The 16,494-nt window shown below is 39.6% G+C and overlaps 1 protein-coding gene across 7 annotated transcripts in view; it reads right to left on the reverse strand.

Moving 5' to 3' along the window:
* Window positions 1–16,494, reverse strand: part of Cep63 (centrosomal protein 63) — a 40,355-nt gene that overhangs the window by 3,369 nt on the left and 20,492 nt on the right. For 5 of the 7 annotated variants that reach the window (XM_021172027.2, XM_021172025.2, XM_021172023.2 and 2 more), the window contains 7 exons: window positions 12,634–12,867; window positions 12,228–12,358; window positions 11,130–11,267; window positions 7,988–8,102; window positions 5,951–6,148; window positions 4,343–4,429; window positions 36–241 (listed from right to left, as the gene is read on the reverse strand). In XM_021172027.2, coding sequence (XP_021027686.1) covers window positions 36–241; window positions 4,343–4,429; window positions 5,951–6,148; window positions 7,988–8,102; window positions 11,130–11,267; window positions 12,228–12,358; window positions 12,634–12,867 — 1,109 coding nt within the window. The remainder of the gene's footprint in view (window positions 1–35; window positions 242–4,342; window positions 4,430–5,950; window positions 6,149–7,987; window positions 8,103–11,129; window positions 11,268–12,227; window positions 12,359–12,633; window positions 12,868–16,494) is intronic. The other 2 variants (XM_021172028.2, XM_021172030.2) reach the window with 1 other exon arrangement.

The following is a 16,494-nucleotide window of genomic DNA, read 5'->3' on the forward strand; positions in this document are numbered from 1 at the left end:
GGGAGGGAGGGAGGGAGGGAGGGAGGGAACTTTACTTAAGCTCTGCATTCTTGAACCCGGCAGCTCTGCTGTGTGCTGGGTTAAAGATCTCGACATCTTTTTTTTTGCACATGTTAGTAGCATGCTCCAGCTCAGATTTGGTGCTCATCAAATCTTTCTGTAGTTGTTGATTTTCAGACACTAATTTATTTAATGCCTCAATATAATTCTCCTGAAGGTCTGCTAGTGAAATCTCTTTTGCCTAATAAAAAAAAGAACACTAGAATCACTAGTATGTTTAAGGGTAATTATGATCAATCTACAACAGTGTTGGCTGAGGTATTTTCTGTTTTAGTTTTAACTATGGCTTTACTTAGAGAAACTAAAGATTTGTCTTTAGCCCTCTTAAGATGAACACAGGAAAAGCATCAGTCTGCCTAGAGTGAAGGAAGGGACAAAGTTAAAGGCAGGATGGCCTCCCTCTGTACATAAGCATCCAAGGCATGGAAACAAGGCAGAGGAAAGCTTCAAGAATCAGACATGGAAATCAAGAAGAATGAGGAGCCCTCTCCTTACACACAATACCTGTGGAAGGAAATTAAAAGAACTAATTCAAAGAAAGTAATTTAAACACAAGAGTCTAAAGATAATTATGGCCAAAAGTGGTAACTTTAAAATAAATACCCTTCCATCTTAAATACTTTTTGGCATGTCGCTTGATAGGAAGTTAGCAACATAAAAGCAGGACTCAATTATGTGGCAGGAATTTACCATGAACTGGTCTTAGTTCTCTGATCATATATCTTATTTCTTGATAATACACATCTACTTTCTTTTTCTAATTTTTTCATTTAATTAACATTCTATAAAATTATGGTGATCTTTACAGTTTAACATATTTCATTTTCTGTAAAGAAAAATTGTGAAAGTAAGCTAGTCAATAGAGTTCTGATAAACATAATTTGCCTGTCAACTCACAAGTGTGTAAATAGACCTGTAAACTAGGAATTTACACTATCATTCAGTAGCTGTCCATGTTTTATAATATCTCAGAGAAGTGTATTCACAGGACATGTGCTATACTGTCGACTACCTACCCACCTTTTTATTTCTAAAATGCAGGGCTATGCTATGAACTACGACTCATCTTTAAAGTGGCCAACATTAATCAAAGCTGCTGCTTTCATTAAGATAATTAGATTAATTTGGAAAAGTAAATTCACCTTCCTGGGTGGTAACATGCAAAAAGCACTTCCTAATAATTATGTTTTGATAATCTGTACAGATATTCATACTGTATGCAACTCTGAAACCAGAGAAAGCTAAAGCTGATAGGATTTTTACAACTTTGATGTCTGAAATCATTAAACCAGCATTCCTTAACCTACAGGTCATGACCCCTTTAGCAAATGTCTATCTCCAAAAATATTTAGATTACAATTAATATCAGTAGCAAAATTATGGTTATGAAGTAGTGACAAAAATAATTGTATGGTTGGGGTCACTACAACATGAGGAACTGCACTGAAGGGTCGCAGCGGTGGGAGGGTTGAGACCCCTTGCACATACCTAAAAAGAAGAGAAACTTGTCTTTTCTGTGCATCTTTCTGAAATCTCCGAGAGCTATTAGCTTACTAACAATTCCTCCCCGTGCCTGAGCGGGAAGGGCAGCATGACAACTGGGGAGCAGGTATGTACTCAGTGGGGAAAGAGGATCAGCGCTCCCACTAAGGTTCAGGAGAAGTTCAGCTCCACAGAACCCTGCGCAGTCTGCCTTTAGCATCTCTGGAATCTCTCAGTTCTTTAATGTAAACAGAGAGCCACTCTAATACTGACAAATGACACATTTTTAAAGAACACTATAGTGTAAACAGATTAGTCCACAAATTACTACTCGCTCGGTATTGGCTTTATCAGGGCATACAAAGTCATTTGTTGGCTACACTCTCACTCACTCACCTACCTGCTCATCCATTTACCCACTCACCTACTAATCCAGCCACTTATTAGCCATCCATCTAGTCATTAAGACAGCCAGCTGGTTAGCCATGTGCCCCAGCCCCCACCTCTATCCATCTTCCACCTCCTTGATAAAACTTTCTAAAATATTTAGCTATGGGATTGAGCAAACGGTTCAGTTGGTAAAGTACTTGCCGTGCAAGAGGACCAGAGCTCAGATCTGTAACACTCATGTAAATACTGGTCGAGTAGACACGGTAGACTGCCAGTAATCTTAATACTTGGAAAAAGGAGACAGGATCTCTGGAGCAAGCTGGCTAGCCAGACTAGCCCAATTTGCAAGCTCAGGGTCCAAGTGAGAGACCCTGCCTCAATACAAAAGGCAGAGAATGATAAAGGAAGACACCCAATATCAACCCCTAGCTTTCATACATTCATACACATACACACATGTACATACACATGCGTGTACACAATCACCCACCATGCACACAAAAAAAATTATATTAAATATTTTAAATGTTTGGCTATTGTCTCCTCTATTTTTTTTCCCATCCATGTGAGTTTGTGCTTTAAAATTTTTTTTTCATTATAGTATCACAGGGGTGTGGAGTGGCAGAAAAATTAAATGAATGTTTCCATCTTAAATGACAGCATATTTCAGAGTACAATCACAAATCAACCATTTAAGTAACCAGTTTATTTCATAATACCTGTGTGCCCATTTCTGAACCTTTACTCCCATAAGGTGGGCTCTCTGGGGATGCAAACTGCTGAGGACACTGAAGAATGTGACTACTAATCTTCCAGGTGGAACTACCAGGAGGACAGTGAAGAATATGACTATTAATGTAACAGGTGGAACTACCAGGAGGACAGTGAAGAATATGACTATTAATGTAACAGGTGGAAATACCAGGAGGACAGTGAAGAATATGACTATTAATGTAACAGGTGGAAATACCAGGAGGACTTGGGGGTGTATGGACTTACAAGCTTCATGTCCATGGCTCAACTGTACTGAAGGCAATCTCTATATGCATGGGAGAGTCTACTGTTAAAATACTTGCCAAGAGAGGCCATATATTAACTTTCTAAATTATTATCAAGCTTATTAGCAAGAAAATTTTATTTTTAAAAATTTTGGCTATTAGGGAAGTTTAATAGCTTCCCTCGCTCACTTGAATTTAAATATCTACTTAGTTCTTTGCCCTTTTCCAACTGGGTCTCTTTCCCTATCGCCTCTGTAGGAACTCTTACTTGCTAACACTTTGTTAGCCTGTGTCTACTTACAGGTTACTGCTCCTTTCTTTCAAGCACTAGTGCTGTCAACCCCGGGCCTCATGCTAGGCGAGTGTTCTCCCTCTAAGCTCCACTCCCAGCCCCTCTGGTGTTATTTTTATTCTTGTCCAGTTTGGCCTTGAACTCTCACTCCTTCTGCCTCGGCCTCTCGAGAGCTGGGATTGTAAGCATGAGCTGCCATACTTGGCTTCTATTATCAGTCTTTTTAATGGAGCCTTTTGCCATCCAGAAATTTTACATTTTTATGTTGTAAAATCCTTTGTGGCTTCATGATGCTTAGAGAATCTTGCCCATCTGAAAGATTATGAAAATAGTCCCCCATTTTCCTAGTTGAAATAAAGTATTCTTCTAGCCTTTTGCGTCTTCACTCTCGGCCTCCATGACTGTGAAATTGGAACTATTAGGAGCAAACTGGGTGCCTTTTGTGACTATGAATCTTTTTGGAAGCAGAATACTCCCTGGAAGTTCAGAAAAAAAGAATTCAATCTTCCGACTTTTGACCTACACCAAAAAAAGATGGGTCAGAATAAAAATGCATCATTTTTTAAATTGTAAGACTTTTACAATATGAACTTCACACTGTCTGTTAGCCAATCCTGTTCTGATTTCACAGTAGCTTATATGTATTTCTCATATTCTCCACTAAATTACTATAATGTCTTCAGAGTCAAGCATGTGATCAGTTATCCTGTGTGCAATCTAGCACTGAGTGTTCTAGAATAAATGAACTATGTATGATAATAAAATGAAAACTAAAATACTTCAAGGATGGCATGCTTTATAATAAAGACACTGTGAGCACAACAGCCCAGCACTAAAAGCAGCGCCCAGTGTCCACTTCACAATGACTGCCAGCACTCTGCTGGCACTTTACAGATACTTCCCTTGCTGAGAACACAGACTATATATGCATCTTGTCACACACAATAGGAAACTATCCTACTGCTCCAGCAAAAACATCCTCTGGCAGGAGGCACCTGGACCTCATTTGTGACTGTATCCTAAGGGACTGTTCAAACTAGTTAATTCTACCTTCTTCTAGCATCAATATTAACAGTTTAAAGGCTTCAAAAACACAAAAGCTAAGTGTCGATGTGTGTACCTCATGCAAGCCCAGTTCCAGCTTCATCACTGTTTCAGAAAGACGATGATTTTCTAATTTGAGAGATTCCAGCTGACTTAGAATCTCCTGCAAAAGGAAAATCGGGGGACTCACATAAATCAAATATATTTTACAAAGCTTTTCCACATCATTTTCTCTAGTCTACTTAGTCCAGGCTACATTCTCTATCCATATAGATAAACTTTTAAAATGTGTGTAGATACAGGGTGTTGTGTGTGTTGCATACACATGAGAGCACAAGTGTGCCTGTCATGTTTATTTGCAGAGACCAGAGTCAACAAGTTCTCAGAATTCACCTATCTCTGCTGTGCCCATCCCCTGCAATGCTAGGCTAATAAACAGACCATGAAGCCATGCCTGGCTTTCTATGTAGGCTCTGGGAATCCCAACTCAGATCCTTATGCTTGCAGAGAAAGGGCTCTCACTCCCTCAGCCGTCTCCCAGGCCCCACATATACTTTTTAAGAGTGTCAAAGGTGTTAGTAGGCAAAGCAGTATGCATGTGATTAAATGTCACTCAGTAATGAATGGGACTAAGGCACAAAGTTTCAGTGACAGAAGATCTTAGACACACCCTGCTTCCAGCTCTCATCAACTTTCTGCCACCAACACCATGTGGGACTGCGCTTGCATAAAGCATTCATTTATTTTCAGTCCTCACTCTGCTGAGCTTTTCTGCTAGACTACCTCGATGAAAAAATTCCTGCCTCCTTTCATGGCCTTCTTCCTCAGCAGGCACAGTCTGGGAAACTCCTTCACTGCTACTTCTTTTAAAGTTCCATCCCACTCTTTCACTCCAACTGAGAAATCTGCTAAATTTGAGCCAAGTCACTCTTAGGCATACTCTAGTGCCTTTTCACTATAACTGCTGTATCTGGGAAGAGGGATTTCAAATGCCACCTTCATCCAGGAATTCCACAACTAAATGGCCAACCCTTGAATTTCAGGATTTCCGTAGAACCAATTAACCAATTTTTCCATATAAAAGTTCAGGCTTTATCTGAAACCAAATGTGCCAAACTAATGTCTCCTCTGCTAGCTTCCCTATCATGGGCATCTTTCATAGAAATGTATCATCTTCCACAGCACTACAACCATTTTCTGCCTTGTTACAGGGCATTACTTGGCTACTCAAGCTTCATCCCTCAGTAATAGCTTCTTATCGTCCTCTTTGTTACCGTAGTCTAATCAAACACAAAGCCTAGCCAACCGTGCAGCCAAGTATCTCCAGAACGCATCCATTCCCCATTTCCCTTGAATGGTGGGCCCCCACCCGCTGCTCAGGCCACATCTTGCAGTTTTCCTAGCTCTGCATGGTCTCTTGCAGCTTACTCATCCTCCTCTTGCAGGAAGAGAGATCTCTAGATATGCAACTCCTTGGCTCCCAGTACCTTGCCCACATTCCACTAGGGTAGTCATTTTCCTTGTCGGTATCATTCTGACCTCCCCACCAACCCTCACTATCCTGCTTGCTAACCAGCCCAAAGCAGGCGTCTACTACTGAAATACGGAAGTTATTCCTTGAATAAATTCATTCTTTAAAAACAAACAGGCAAATATGAAGTGGAGAGCTCTGGATGGGCTTTACCTTATGCTCTACAGCCTTTTCTTCTGCCTTCTGCATCTCTGCCTTCAGCTGCTTTTCCATGTCTGAAGAGGAACACTTGGCAGAAGCAATAGTGATATCTCGCTGGTGTAACTCCCGAGTTAGCTGGGAGATTTCCATCTTCATTCCTTCCAGGGCAGAACTGTAGGTCTGATCAGCCTGCAGAATCTGTTCCTTCAACTATAGAGAGGCACAAAAGAAAACACCAAAAGTTCAGAGAAAGTATTTAGGATTCAGGCATATAAATCTACACAGCAGTAACTCTGACACTTAGGAGGTAGAGGCAGAGACAGAAAGACCCCAGGATTGAGAGCAGCCTGATCTAGCCAGTGATTGCAAGGCCAGATTGAACTTCACAGGAAGACCCCTTCTCAACAAACAAGGTTTTGAGATGTAGCTCAATGGTAGAGCGAGCACTTGCCTAGCATGTCCCTAAAGAACAAGGTATTCAGAGAGAAAGACACCTGGTTAATGGCTGCCAGGACAGCGTTGTCATTTTCTTCAATAGTGTAGTTACTGGTAAATTGCTCCAGTAGATAACTCCCTGCCAACGTTCATGTAAGCAACCCTAAACAATGTAGGCCTAAAAGAAAAACAAAGAGAAAGAAGGAAGAAGACAAGATAGGAAAGGGAGATCATAGAAGGGAATAAAAGAGGGTACTGGAGATGACTATGATATAATCATGTATGAAACTGACAAGTAAATGTTTAAAATGTACAGAATTTAACGAAGAAAAATATACACAAAATTGATAAAATAAGGTAATGTCTATCTTACTTTAAGACATGAAATTTTTCCTAGATTAGATATACAGAAAATCATCAATTACAAGTTATCAACTTGTATAACTACTGTGAAAGTCTGGTATTTAAATTCAAAATCATGCATTAGGTCTCAGAAAAACATGTGTTACTCAAACACTGGGGTCAATGGCAAAGTCTACGTCTAATTTATGTAGTCTCTAAGACTTTCATTCTTTTCACAGCTACAAATTAAAATTTGTTTGTTTGTTTTGGGTTTTTGTTTGTTTCTTTATCTAGTTTTCTGTTTCTCAGGAGAGAACTAACAGAAAGATAAGAGGTAGAAAGGGGCAAGAGCCTTTGAGGAAGGCAGCTCAGTCTATAACATATCTGCAGCAGGAGCAGAGGACTTAGTCTAGACTCCTAGCCCCCACATAAAATTCATCTTGGAAGGTTGTATACATCTATAATCTCAGCATGGGGAGAGGGACAGCAGATAAAGGTTGATTCTGCAGCTCAATGGCCAGCAAAGCTAGTCAGCCAATGAATACTGAGTTCAGTTACAGCCGCTGAGGCAGGTGAGTGTGTGAGGAGAGAGCAATAAGCAGCTACTTAATATCTACTTCTGGGTTCTACATACACATGCATGTGTGCACCATACACACACATGCACAGGAACTAGCAATAATCTCAAAGTAATGAAAAACACAAATTAAGACAAGTATGGTAACAGATGCCTCTAATCTCAATATTTAGAATTCAAAAGACCAGAAGATTATGAGTTTAAGGCCAACCTGGGCTATATAACAAGACTAATCCTCCAAATAAAGCCTCTAAAAAAAATTAATTTATTTTTGGTATTTTGAGACAGTCTCATCTAACCCAGGCTGGCTCTGATCTCCTGTCTACACCTCCCAAAGCCAGGATTAGAGTGTACCAGCACACTGGGGACAGGACCCCTTAAAAACAGTCTCTAGAGTACCAACAGCCAATGAGGATATTAACTACTTCATAGCACAAAGGAAGCCAATAAGAAAATTACAGGTAATACAATGTCTTTTTTAATAAACAATATAATTGTTTAGAAATCAGCATGAACATATTTCCCAATTTCCCACACATGCACAGTGTACTTTGATCATCCATCCCTATCGTCCTCTCGTATCCCTCCTTCTCCCACTGAGTTCCAGCAAACTCTTCCACTGACCATCCAACAGATTTCCCTCACTGAGCACCTCCTGTCCAGCTCTGAGCCCAGGCTCTGACGGAGGCTCTCACCTTCTTTATCTCTGTCCGGTACTCATTATTATGCCCTTCCATCCTCTTCAGCTCTTCATATTTTTCCATTAGTTCTTGGCTCAGCTGTTTGCATGTTGCACTCACAGATTCTAAACTGTATGGCAGAAATACAACCATATATAAATAAAATTCCTGAAACCCATCAGATGGATTATCTAAGTGTACCCTCTTGATGCCCAAGATACCTCCTACTAACACCTTAAACCTCATACCCCTCATGAAAAGTCATTTGTAATTCCCCTATCACTAGATGCAGCAAACCCATCTCAACTCTGAGGTAGTTTTGTCTTCCATGTTTTCCTCCACTCCCGCCCCCTGATTTAAACTTTACTGGCTACAGAATTATAAAGACACCAGCTATTTTACTAACAGTTTTGCTCTAGCTGTATGGGTTTTCTCTAGCTCTATAAGAGAGGGAAAGCCACCAAGAACTGTCACAACAGACTCACATTTCATCACTCTTAGCAACACACAGACACACACTCCACACTATACAGAACCACAAGAACTCTTTAAAGAGTCCCCAACTCATTGTTCTTACTCAAGAGCCAATCTTTCTGACACTTAGCACCATGGAGGCAGCATGCCTCTCACTCCAGTGCTCTGCCTCTTTGTAGCAATGCAATCGTCCCTTCACCACAAAGCACCTCCTTCCCCTAGCCCACGATGGCCATTAGCTTCTCAGGAACCAAACTGGCACTGACCTAATTACAGTCACTCCAGTCCTTACTCCCCTGTTCACCTTAAATAATTCAATTTTTATAACTTGAAGGCAAATTTTTCTAGAAGTTGTCTACTTTAAATATGCTCATTTAATTTCCCTAAGTCCTTTAAAATGAATATTTTATCTCTAAAACTGAAAACTATGGTTAAAATATTTTACTTCTTATGCCTGCCAAACTTAGCCATTAGCCCTTACCTGCTACAGCATATACTTCTAAATTATTCTACAAATTATATTATTAATATTATACTATATTATTTCACAAACATGGCAAATTTGCCAGATAAGTTATTATTCAAAAATATCATCTTTGGGAGCTGGAGAGATGGCTCAGCAGTGAAGAGCAGTGGTGTCTCCTCCAGAGGACCCAGCTTCAATTCCCAGCACCCACATGGCAGCTCACAACTGTCTCTAACTCCAGTTCCAGGGTTTCTGATACCCTCACACAGATATACATGGAGGCAAAACACCAATGCACATGAAACAAAAATAAAATAAAATAGATATCATCTTTGTAGTAAAACAAAAGCCCCGCCCTTCCTGTTTTAGGTGCTATTCAAACTAAACACCACACTGTTTAGAACAGTCTTTTTGTCCACTAGATTTTTCAAAGAAAAAAACTGAAGCCATTCTTACTGAATACTGTTATTTATTCATTCTAATTTTATTTCCAGAAATTCTAGAATTTATATTTGCCTATTTAATACTAGTATATGGTTACAATGTGCTAAACACTGAGACTAACAGAGGAGTAAAATCAGAGATCACATTGTCCTAGCCATGCATGGAAAAAGCAGGACCTGAGGGGCTAAGGTGGTCAGTGTAGTGCTGGAGGTCAAACCCAGAGGCACAACTTCTGAGCCTGACAAGAAGTCCATGAAGATTGGAGGTCGGGGGAGGGGGAAATGACAACTATGATTAAAAACATAAATTTTTTTGTTCCAATATCAAAAGACTAATAATCTTTATTTAACACTCATGGTGGGTGGAGTACACCTTTAATCCCAGCATTTGGGAGGCAAAGGCAGGCCAATCTCTAAGCTCGAGACCACCATGGTCTACATAAAGCAGTTCTAGGACAGCTAAGGCTACCCAGAAAAAAAACTGTCTCAAAAAAAACAAATGATAACAATACTAGTAATAGTAGTAATAATAGTAAGTTTTATTTAGCTCAGTCTAAAGCATATACACACACCTCAGTAGTGATCACGAGTGCCCCACGCACTCTAAAAGGCCTACAGCAGAGGGCTGCACAAAGCAGAGCACACTGAGGAGTAGTGCTGTCCACAGCAGCAACATGAAAACCAAAGGATACAATGTATCAAGACAAGCTAGAAAGTGTAAAGCGGCACTTCTTGTTATGTTTGCCTAAAGGCAAAGAGCTTATGCAAATACTTTATCTTTTACCCACACCAAAAAAAATTAGTATACAAGCAATTATAATGAGTTTAAAGCAAAATATCAAACTCTTCCCAATAAAAAAGTTTACAAATGTGACAAGCAAAATAAAGTTTGTAACTATGGCAAAAAATAAAATAAAATAAAAAGCACTACCTATCACACATGCCATGCTATGCATGCTATGCTAGAATATACTATGCCACCAAATACTATAGTTTTTGTCATTAGCTAGCATTCAATTCAAAGCCAAGAAAATCTAAATCACACCATAAACGAGAATGAAGGAAGAAAGACATGCCCACTGTGTCTTCTCCAAGAACAGTTTCAGTGAGGGAGTACAGAAGAAAGCTGAACTGAATGGGGCCTAAAAGGTAAAGGGTGAAGTGGGAATTATCAGAATACACAAATCTTCAAGAATTTGATTCTAGGGCTGGTGAGATGGCTCAGTGGTTAAGAGCACTGTCTGCTCTTCCAAAGGTCAGGAGTACGATTCCCAGCAACCACATGGTGGCTCACAACCACCTGTAATGGGATCCAATACACACACTTCTGGTGTGTGTCTGAAGACAACTACAGTGTATTCATATAAATAAAGATAAATAAATAATTTTTTTAAAAAAGATTTTGACTCTGAAGAACAGAGAAAGAGGAAACATTCTGATGGTTTAAAGGGGTTTAATTGTTTTCAAAATGGAAAAAGCTCCCAGAATACTTTCTGTCCATATAAACCACTCTGAAGAAAGCCCTAAAGAGGACGTCACAGCAGGAGCAAGTCAGCCTCAGACACATCCAGAGCACAGGCTCAGATGCAGGCCAACTGGCAGAAGGTTAGGACAGTGTCTTCTGTATTTTCAATGAACTAGGGAGTGAGGCCATTTGTGAATGCTAGAGAAAAAAACAACTTCATTTCACCAATGCACTGTTTGACTCAATCAATGTGAGAATCAAAGTTCATCCTAACAACTTCACATTTTCAATGTGTAGCTAATTATCTACCTGCCTTCAAGACGCGTCACCTCTGCCTGCAGGAGTTCTTCACTGCTGTGGCTGAAGTCCAGCTGGGAGAGCACATTATCCAAGACTCCATGCCCTGGAGAGCTATACTTCCTTTCCTTCTGACAGTCCTCCAGAGGCCTAAGAACAGAAGGAGGAGGAAACAGGTCTCTCTCTTATCCCGGCAAACAGACAATGCAAGCCAGGCTGCTGTCCCAACTATTCTTTTAACTAAGCTCCTTAGAGCTGGTCAGTCTGTAGTCTGCTTTCGGGAGGAGGGGGATACCTGGAGAACAATCCAGGGTCAGCAGCAATTTAATCTTTACTAGGATTTGGGATGTGTTTCAAGGGGAAAAGTCGCATAAAACAGCAAAACCATTTTGTTGACACTCGAATCCTTCTATCAGAAAAACTTTACAAGACAGTCTGGCAAGAACAGAAGCATACCTGACTTACACAAAAGGAAGCTCATTTACTCTATTATTTTTTACTATAACCCTGCCCTAGCAATAGCCCAGGGCCGGAGATTTATAGCTTAGTTGGTAGAGAACTCCCAGGGCATACAGGAAGCCCTGAGACAGGGTGGGGTCACAACATTGCTAATCCCAGCACTTAGGAGGCAAAGGCAGGAGGATCAGGAGTTCAAGGCCATCCTCAACTGCAGAGTAATTTTGAAGGTAGCCTGGGATAATGCATAAAATCCTATTTCAAAACGTAGTAGTAGTAGTAATAATAATACAATAATAATAAGAATAATAAAGTCAGTTCCCAAAGGGCTAGCTAAGTGGCAGGCTGTCACTGACAGCAAGCGACTACTTTCCACCCTACCCCAGTCTTCTAAGGCAGGGAGGCCCTCCAAGTCTCAACAAAGAGAGATAAGGAGTTTCCAACCTTATGATCCTCAGAATCTGAGAAACTTAAATGAAAAGGAGACAAAACCATCCATACAAATTTTAAGACAATAAAAATCTAACTCATAAATTAAAGTCAAATAAGACAAGATGATCAAACACAGAAATGAAAATATTCGATATTAAAATCAGCATTCAATGCCAAACTGTCAAACAGACCAGCAGACTAACATTTATGGTTCAAACAGACCTTTCTACGGACTGCTGAGTGCCAACTGCCTTTAATTTCATTTGCAGTTTCTCCTGCATTTTTGCCTCAAGGATGAAGGTTTCTTGAGATTGAAGACTTGCCTTCAACTCTTTCTGTTCTTCCTGCAGAGCCTGCAAAACACTCAAGAAAAAAGACAGATATTATTACAACTTTCCTTTTAGTTCTCACTTTTTCCTGCAGAGACTGCAAAATACTCCAGAAAAAAAAAGTCAAATAACATTGCAATGCTTCTACTTCATGAGAAAAGCAACCAGGAAGGCTGACTGTAAGTTTTATGACAAGGACAGTATGAATACAGCTATCAGGAGCTGAGCCACCAGCCTCAGCCCAAGGAGGAAGCTGGGCATCCAGGACCTAGTCCTAGGGCATGCATTCTAACACACACCTGTAGTAACTTCTCAGATTCCCTCAGTTTCTCCTCCTTCTGCCGACGGTCCTGCAGGATAGTCATATTGGTGCCCATCAGGTCGTTGACCCTTATGTTAAGGCGCTCTATTTCCAGCTCATTGGCACAGATGGTGTCCTTAGCCCGCTCAAGCTTACTGTTCAGGTGCTGAATTTCTGACTGGCTAGACAGTTCCACGGACTCTAATTTCTGTTTCCGGTTGGCAAGCTGAGCCTAAAAACATATAGGGAAAAAAGAGTTGATAGAAGAATGATCAATAATTGTATTCATTGAGGAAAGAAAAGATTCACTCCTAGGAAGGCTGGGCTATCAGCAGGTTTTAGATATTTTCTTTTAGTGGCATATCCTACTGAAGTCTATTCAAATAAAGCCACTTCAGCAACTGTCTCAGGAACCGTGGAGTACAGTGTCTAACCTTTTGGCTCTGCATGCCAGTTGAAGTGTTTTTGGCTTCTCACATTCTGGTTTTTTTCAAGTTTTAATTCAGTATCCAGACTGGTTTCTTATCTATACATTAAAAATGGACATAAATCATTTGTAAAGTTAAACTTCCCTCTTTTATTTTTAATAATGTTAGTTTTTACATTGTTCTTTTAAAAAAAAAAAGATTTATTTATTTATTATATGTAAGTACACTGTAGCTGTCTTCAGACACTCCAGAAGAGGGCATCAGATTTCGTTATGGATGGTTGTGAGCCACCATGTGGTTGCTGGGATTTGAACTCCGGACCTTCAGAAGAGCAGTCGGCGCTCTTAACCACTGAGCCGTCTCACCAGCCCAACTTCCCTTATTTTAAACCTCTCTTAAAGGAAAGGCACCCACTTGCATTTTAGAAATTCAAGCAGAAACATCTCTGTGGAATCCATCTGCGACAGATTTAAAGAATCTGCTGTACATAACTGAGGCCCAAACTCTTTCGCCTTACAATATGGTGACACAGAGATGCAAAAAAAAAAAAAGGAAACAAAAAGGGAGAGGCAAAGACACAGACAAATAATTTTGTGTAAATTAGAGTTCAAGGCCTCAGAGTAGAGGTAATTTGTTTTCTACCAGATCCCTAGAATGGCATGTGAAAGAAGATTCAGGACAGGGTCAACGCTAACCACTCTGCATGTAATTGGCAGAAGAAATCTTATACAGAACCCTCTGCACAACAAGTAAATGTAGAGATTGGTTGAAGGTAGGAGGAGAAAATGGCTGTGCTCCGTTGCTGAGCCTCAGCTCACCCCATCTCTCACCTGCCCACCAGCCCTGGAGCTCACAGAGCACAGCTGGGAAAAACTGTCCAAATGAGTGGCCAGGAGGACAGGGCACATAGCCCAAAACCTCAGCACTTCAACACTGTGTGACACTATGGTCTGGATTCAATGCTAGAGCTTTAGCTGTGTTAGCAACTCTGTAACCAGGTAGTCTCCATTTGTTACTTTAGAATTAGTCTCAGTCCTCTTTTATTGATCTACTATTTCACTCATGCAAAAACACAGTATTTTCATTAACTAGAAATGATAGCCCAAGTTCTACTGTCCACTATGGCAATAAGGGAGATTGAGCACTGAGCTGTGGCTAGTCTGACTTGAACAATGTTCTAACTGTGTAATACACAGTGAGGTGTCAATGACTTAGTTTTTAAAAGAATGTAAATTTTGAACTTATAATATTTTGATATACTGGGTTAAATAAAATATATTATTAAATTAAATATATTTATTTATATATTTATATATAATATATTAATTTACATATATTTATTAATATATTAAGTTAATCTTATATTTCTTTTTACCTTTTTAATCTAACTGCACAAGATAGTAAACTGTGTAATTCACATATTTCTACAGTGGTACTAATTTCAGAAATACCTCTTTTAATCCTAAGCAAGTCAGAAAATCACAGAAACAACTCCTAAAATTCCTCCTCTTAACTGGCGAGCTTTAGAGCACTTGTAAATATATTTGAAATATATATTTTCATGCACAAATACATTTTCTTTCAAGAAAGCAGAAATGCCCTTCTTCGATAAGTATTCAGAAGGGTGGAGCTATCTCACTACACAGAGGGCAGTGAAAGTAAGGAAACCACTAAGGCAGTTTGCCTTAGGGAGACAGAGGCACGTCTGTCAAGGCGCACCAGGTGACAGACACCACAGAGGCATGTGCACACTGAACTCAGAGCCTTGTGGGATCCTCAGGCTGCTGCCTACAAGGATGCTATGGCCTGCGTGGACACATCTGAAGGCGACCCAGATGGGCAGACAGGTACTGGTGCTGCAATGGAAAATCAAAGCCTTTGCTGCCTCCAACATCACTGTTCTTAAGCAAACTCTTTGTAACAATGGTTTCCTTGAAGCTCCAAAACTACATTAAAAAAAAAAAAAAAAACAAACAAAAAAAAACAGACAAAGGATGTTCTCATTTTTTTTTTCCTAAAATAAGCATGGAGTATAAAACTTCAATAGCTGCATAGATGAATCCAAATACATGACTCAAAGTGTGTGAAGCTGTTTTTGAATCTTCTTCAATGTTAAAAATATGAAAGATTTTTTTTCAGTTTTTTCTCATAACATTTACCCAGACTCTCAGATTTTCTGCTGTCCCACATATCAATTAAATGCAATTAGTCAAGCTTAACTGGATTCTGCTTCAAACAGCCACTGTGAGAGAGCAGATTTTAGACAACTGGATAAAACTGCGGACTGAATACTAAGTTATATTACTATTATTTATCCTATTGATGTTATCCTATCATATTATAGGGATTTTAAGTCCTTGCCTGTTCAAAAATGAGTTGATGCCATGATTTGCTTTGTAACATTTTAATAGCAAAAAATAACGAGTAAAAGTGTACCCAGTTTTAGCTTTCCAAGATGAAAGAAGTGGGCTGGAGAGAGGGCTCCTTGGATAAGAATGCCATGGGCTACTCTTCCAGAGTTCAGTTCCCAGCATTCACACTGTACCTCACACTGATCTATGTCTCCAGTCCAGAATCAATGCCCTGTTCGGGCACTGTGGCACTGTACAACAGTGGTCACATATATACATCAAGGAAAAATACCAATACAAAGAAAATCAATCTTTTATTTTTTAATGCCATGTCCCTCTTTAAAACAAAAGAGGAAGAAATCTCAAAAAACAGCTGCACAAAACAATGTGTACATGTTGTCAACACTAATGCGCTCAGAAAGCAGTAAGGGTGGCACGAGATTTAGCTCACTGGTACAGTATTCGCCAAGGATAAGTGAAGCCCTGGGTTCAATACCACACGAAAAGAAAATTAGGTATAATTTCTGTTATGAATTTCTAATGCTCATTTACATACAAGATTGGCAAGATGATGACAATCATTAACACTAAGTAATGGGCACACAGAGATTTAATTAAATGTTTAGTAAAGATAATAATACAGCATTGATTGACACAAACTGAGTTAAAGGAAGCTTTCATTCTTGTTTAGTTTGCCAAGGAAAAAGAGAAAGACATTTATACCTAATACTTTTAACTAATCAGATAACTTTATGTTAAATAAAACTATGAGAAGAATTATTCAAATATCCTTAGTGGGCATAACAGATGTCAGTTCTTTCAAGGTATCTTATTCTATCTCTAGTGGACTGCCTGGTAAACAACAACTCCACTTTTACTAAAAGTGAAGTTTGCATTATATGGAATTAATCACAATAGTAATTTGATAGCAGTGACTTAAAGATAATAATCAATAAACATGAATAAAATGAGGATTGAAAAAACAAAAACTCACCAGGCAGTGGTAGTACATGCCCTTAATCCCAGCACTTGGGAGGCAGAGGCAGGCAGATTTCTGAGTTCGAGGCCAGCCTGGTCTAC

Source organism: Mus caroli, chromosome 9 (assembly GCF_900094665.2).
Source record: "Mus caroli chromosome 9, CAROLI_EIJ_v1.1, whole genome shotgun sequence".
Lineage (NCBI taxonomy): Eukaryota > Metazoa > Chordata > Mammalia > Rodentia > Muridae > Mus > Mus caroli.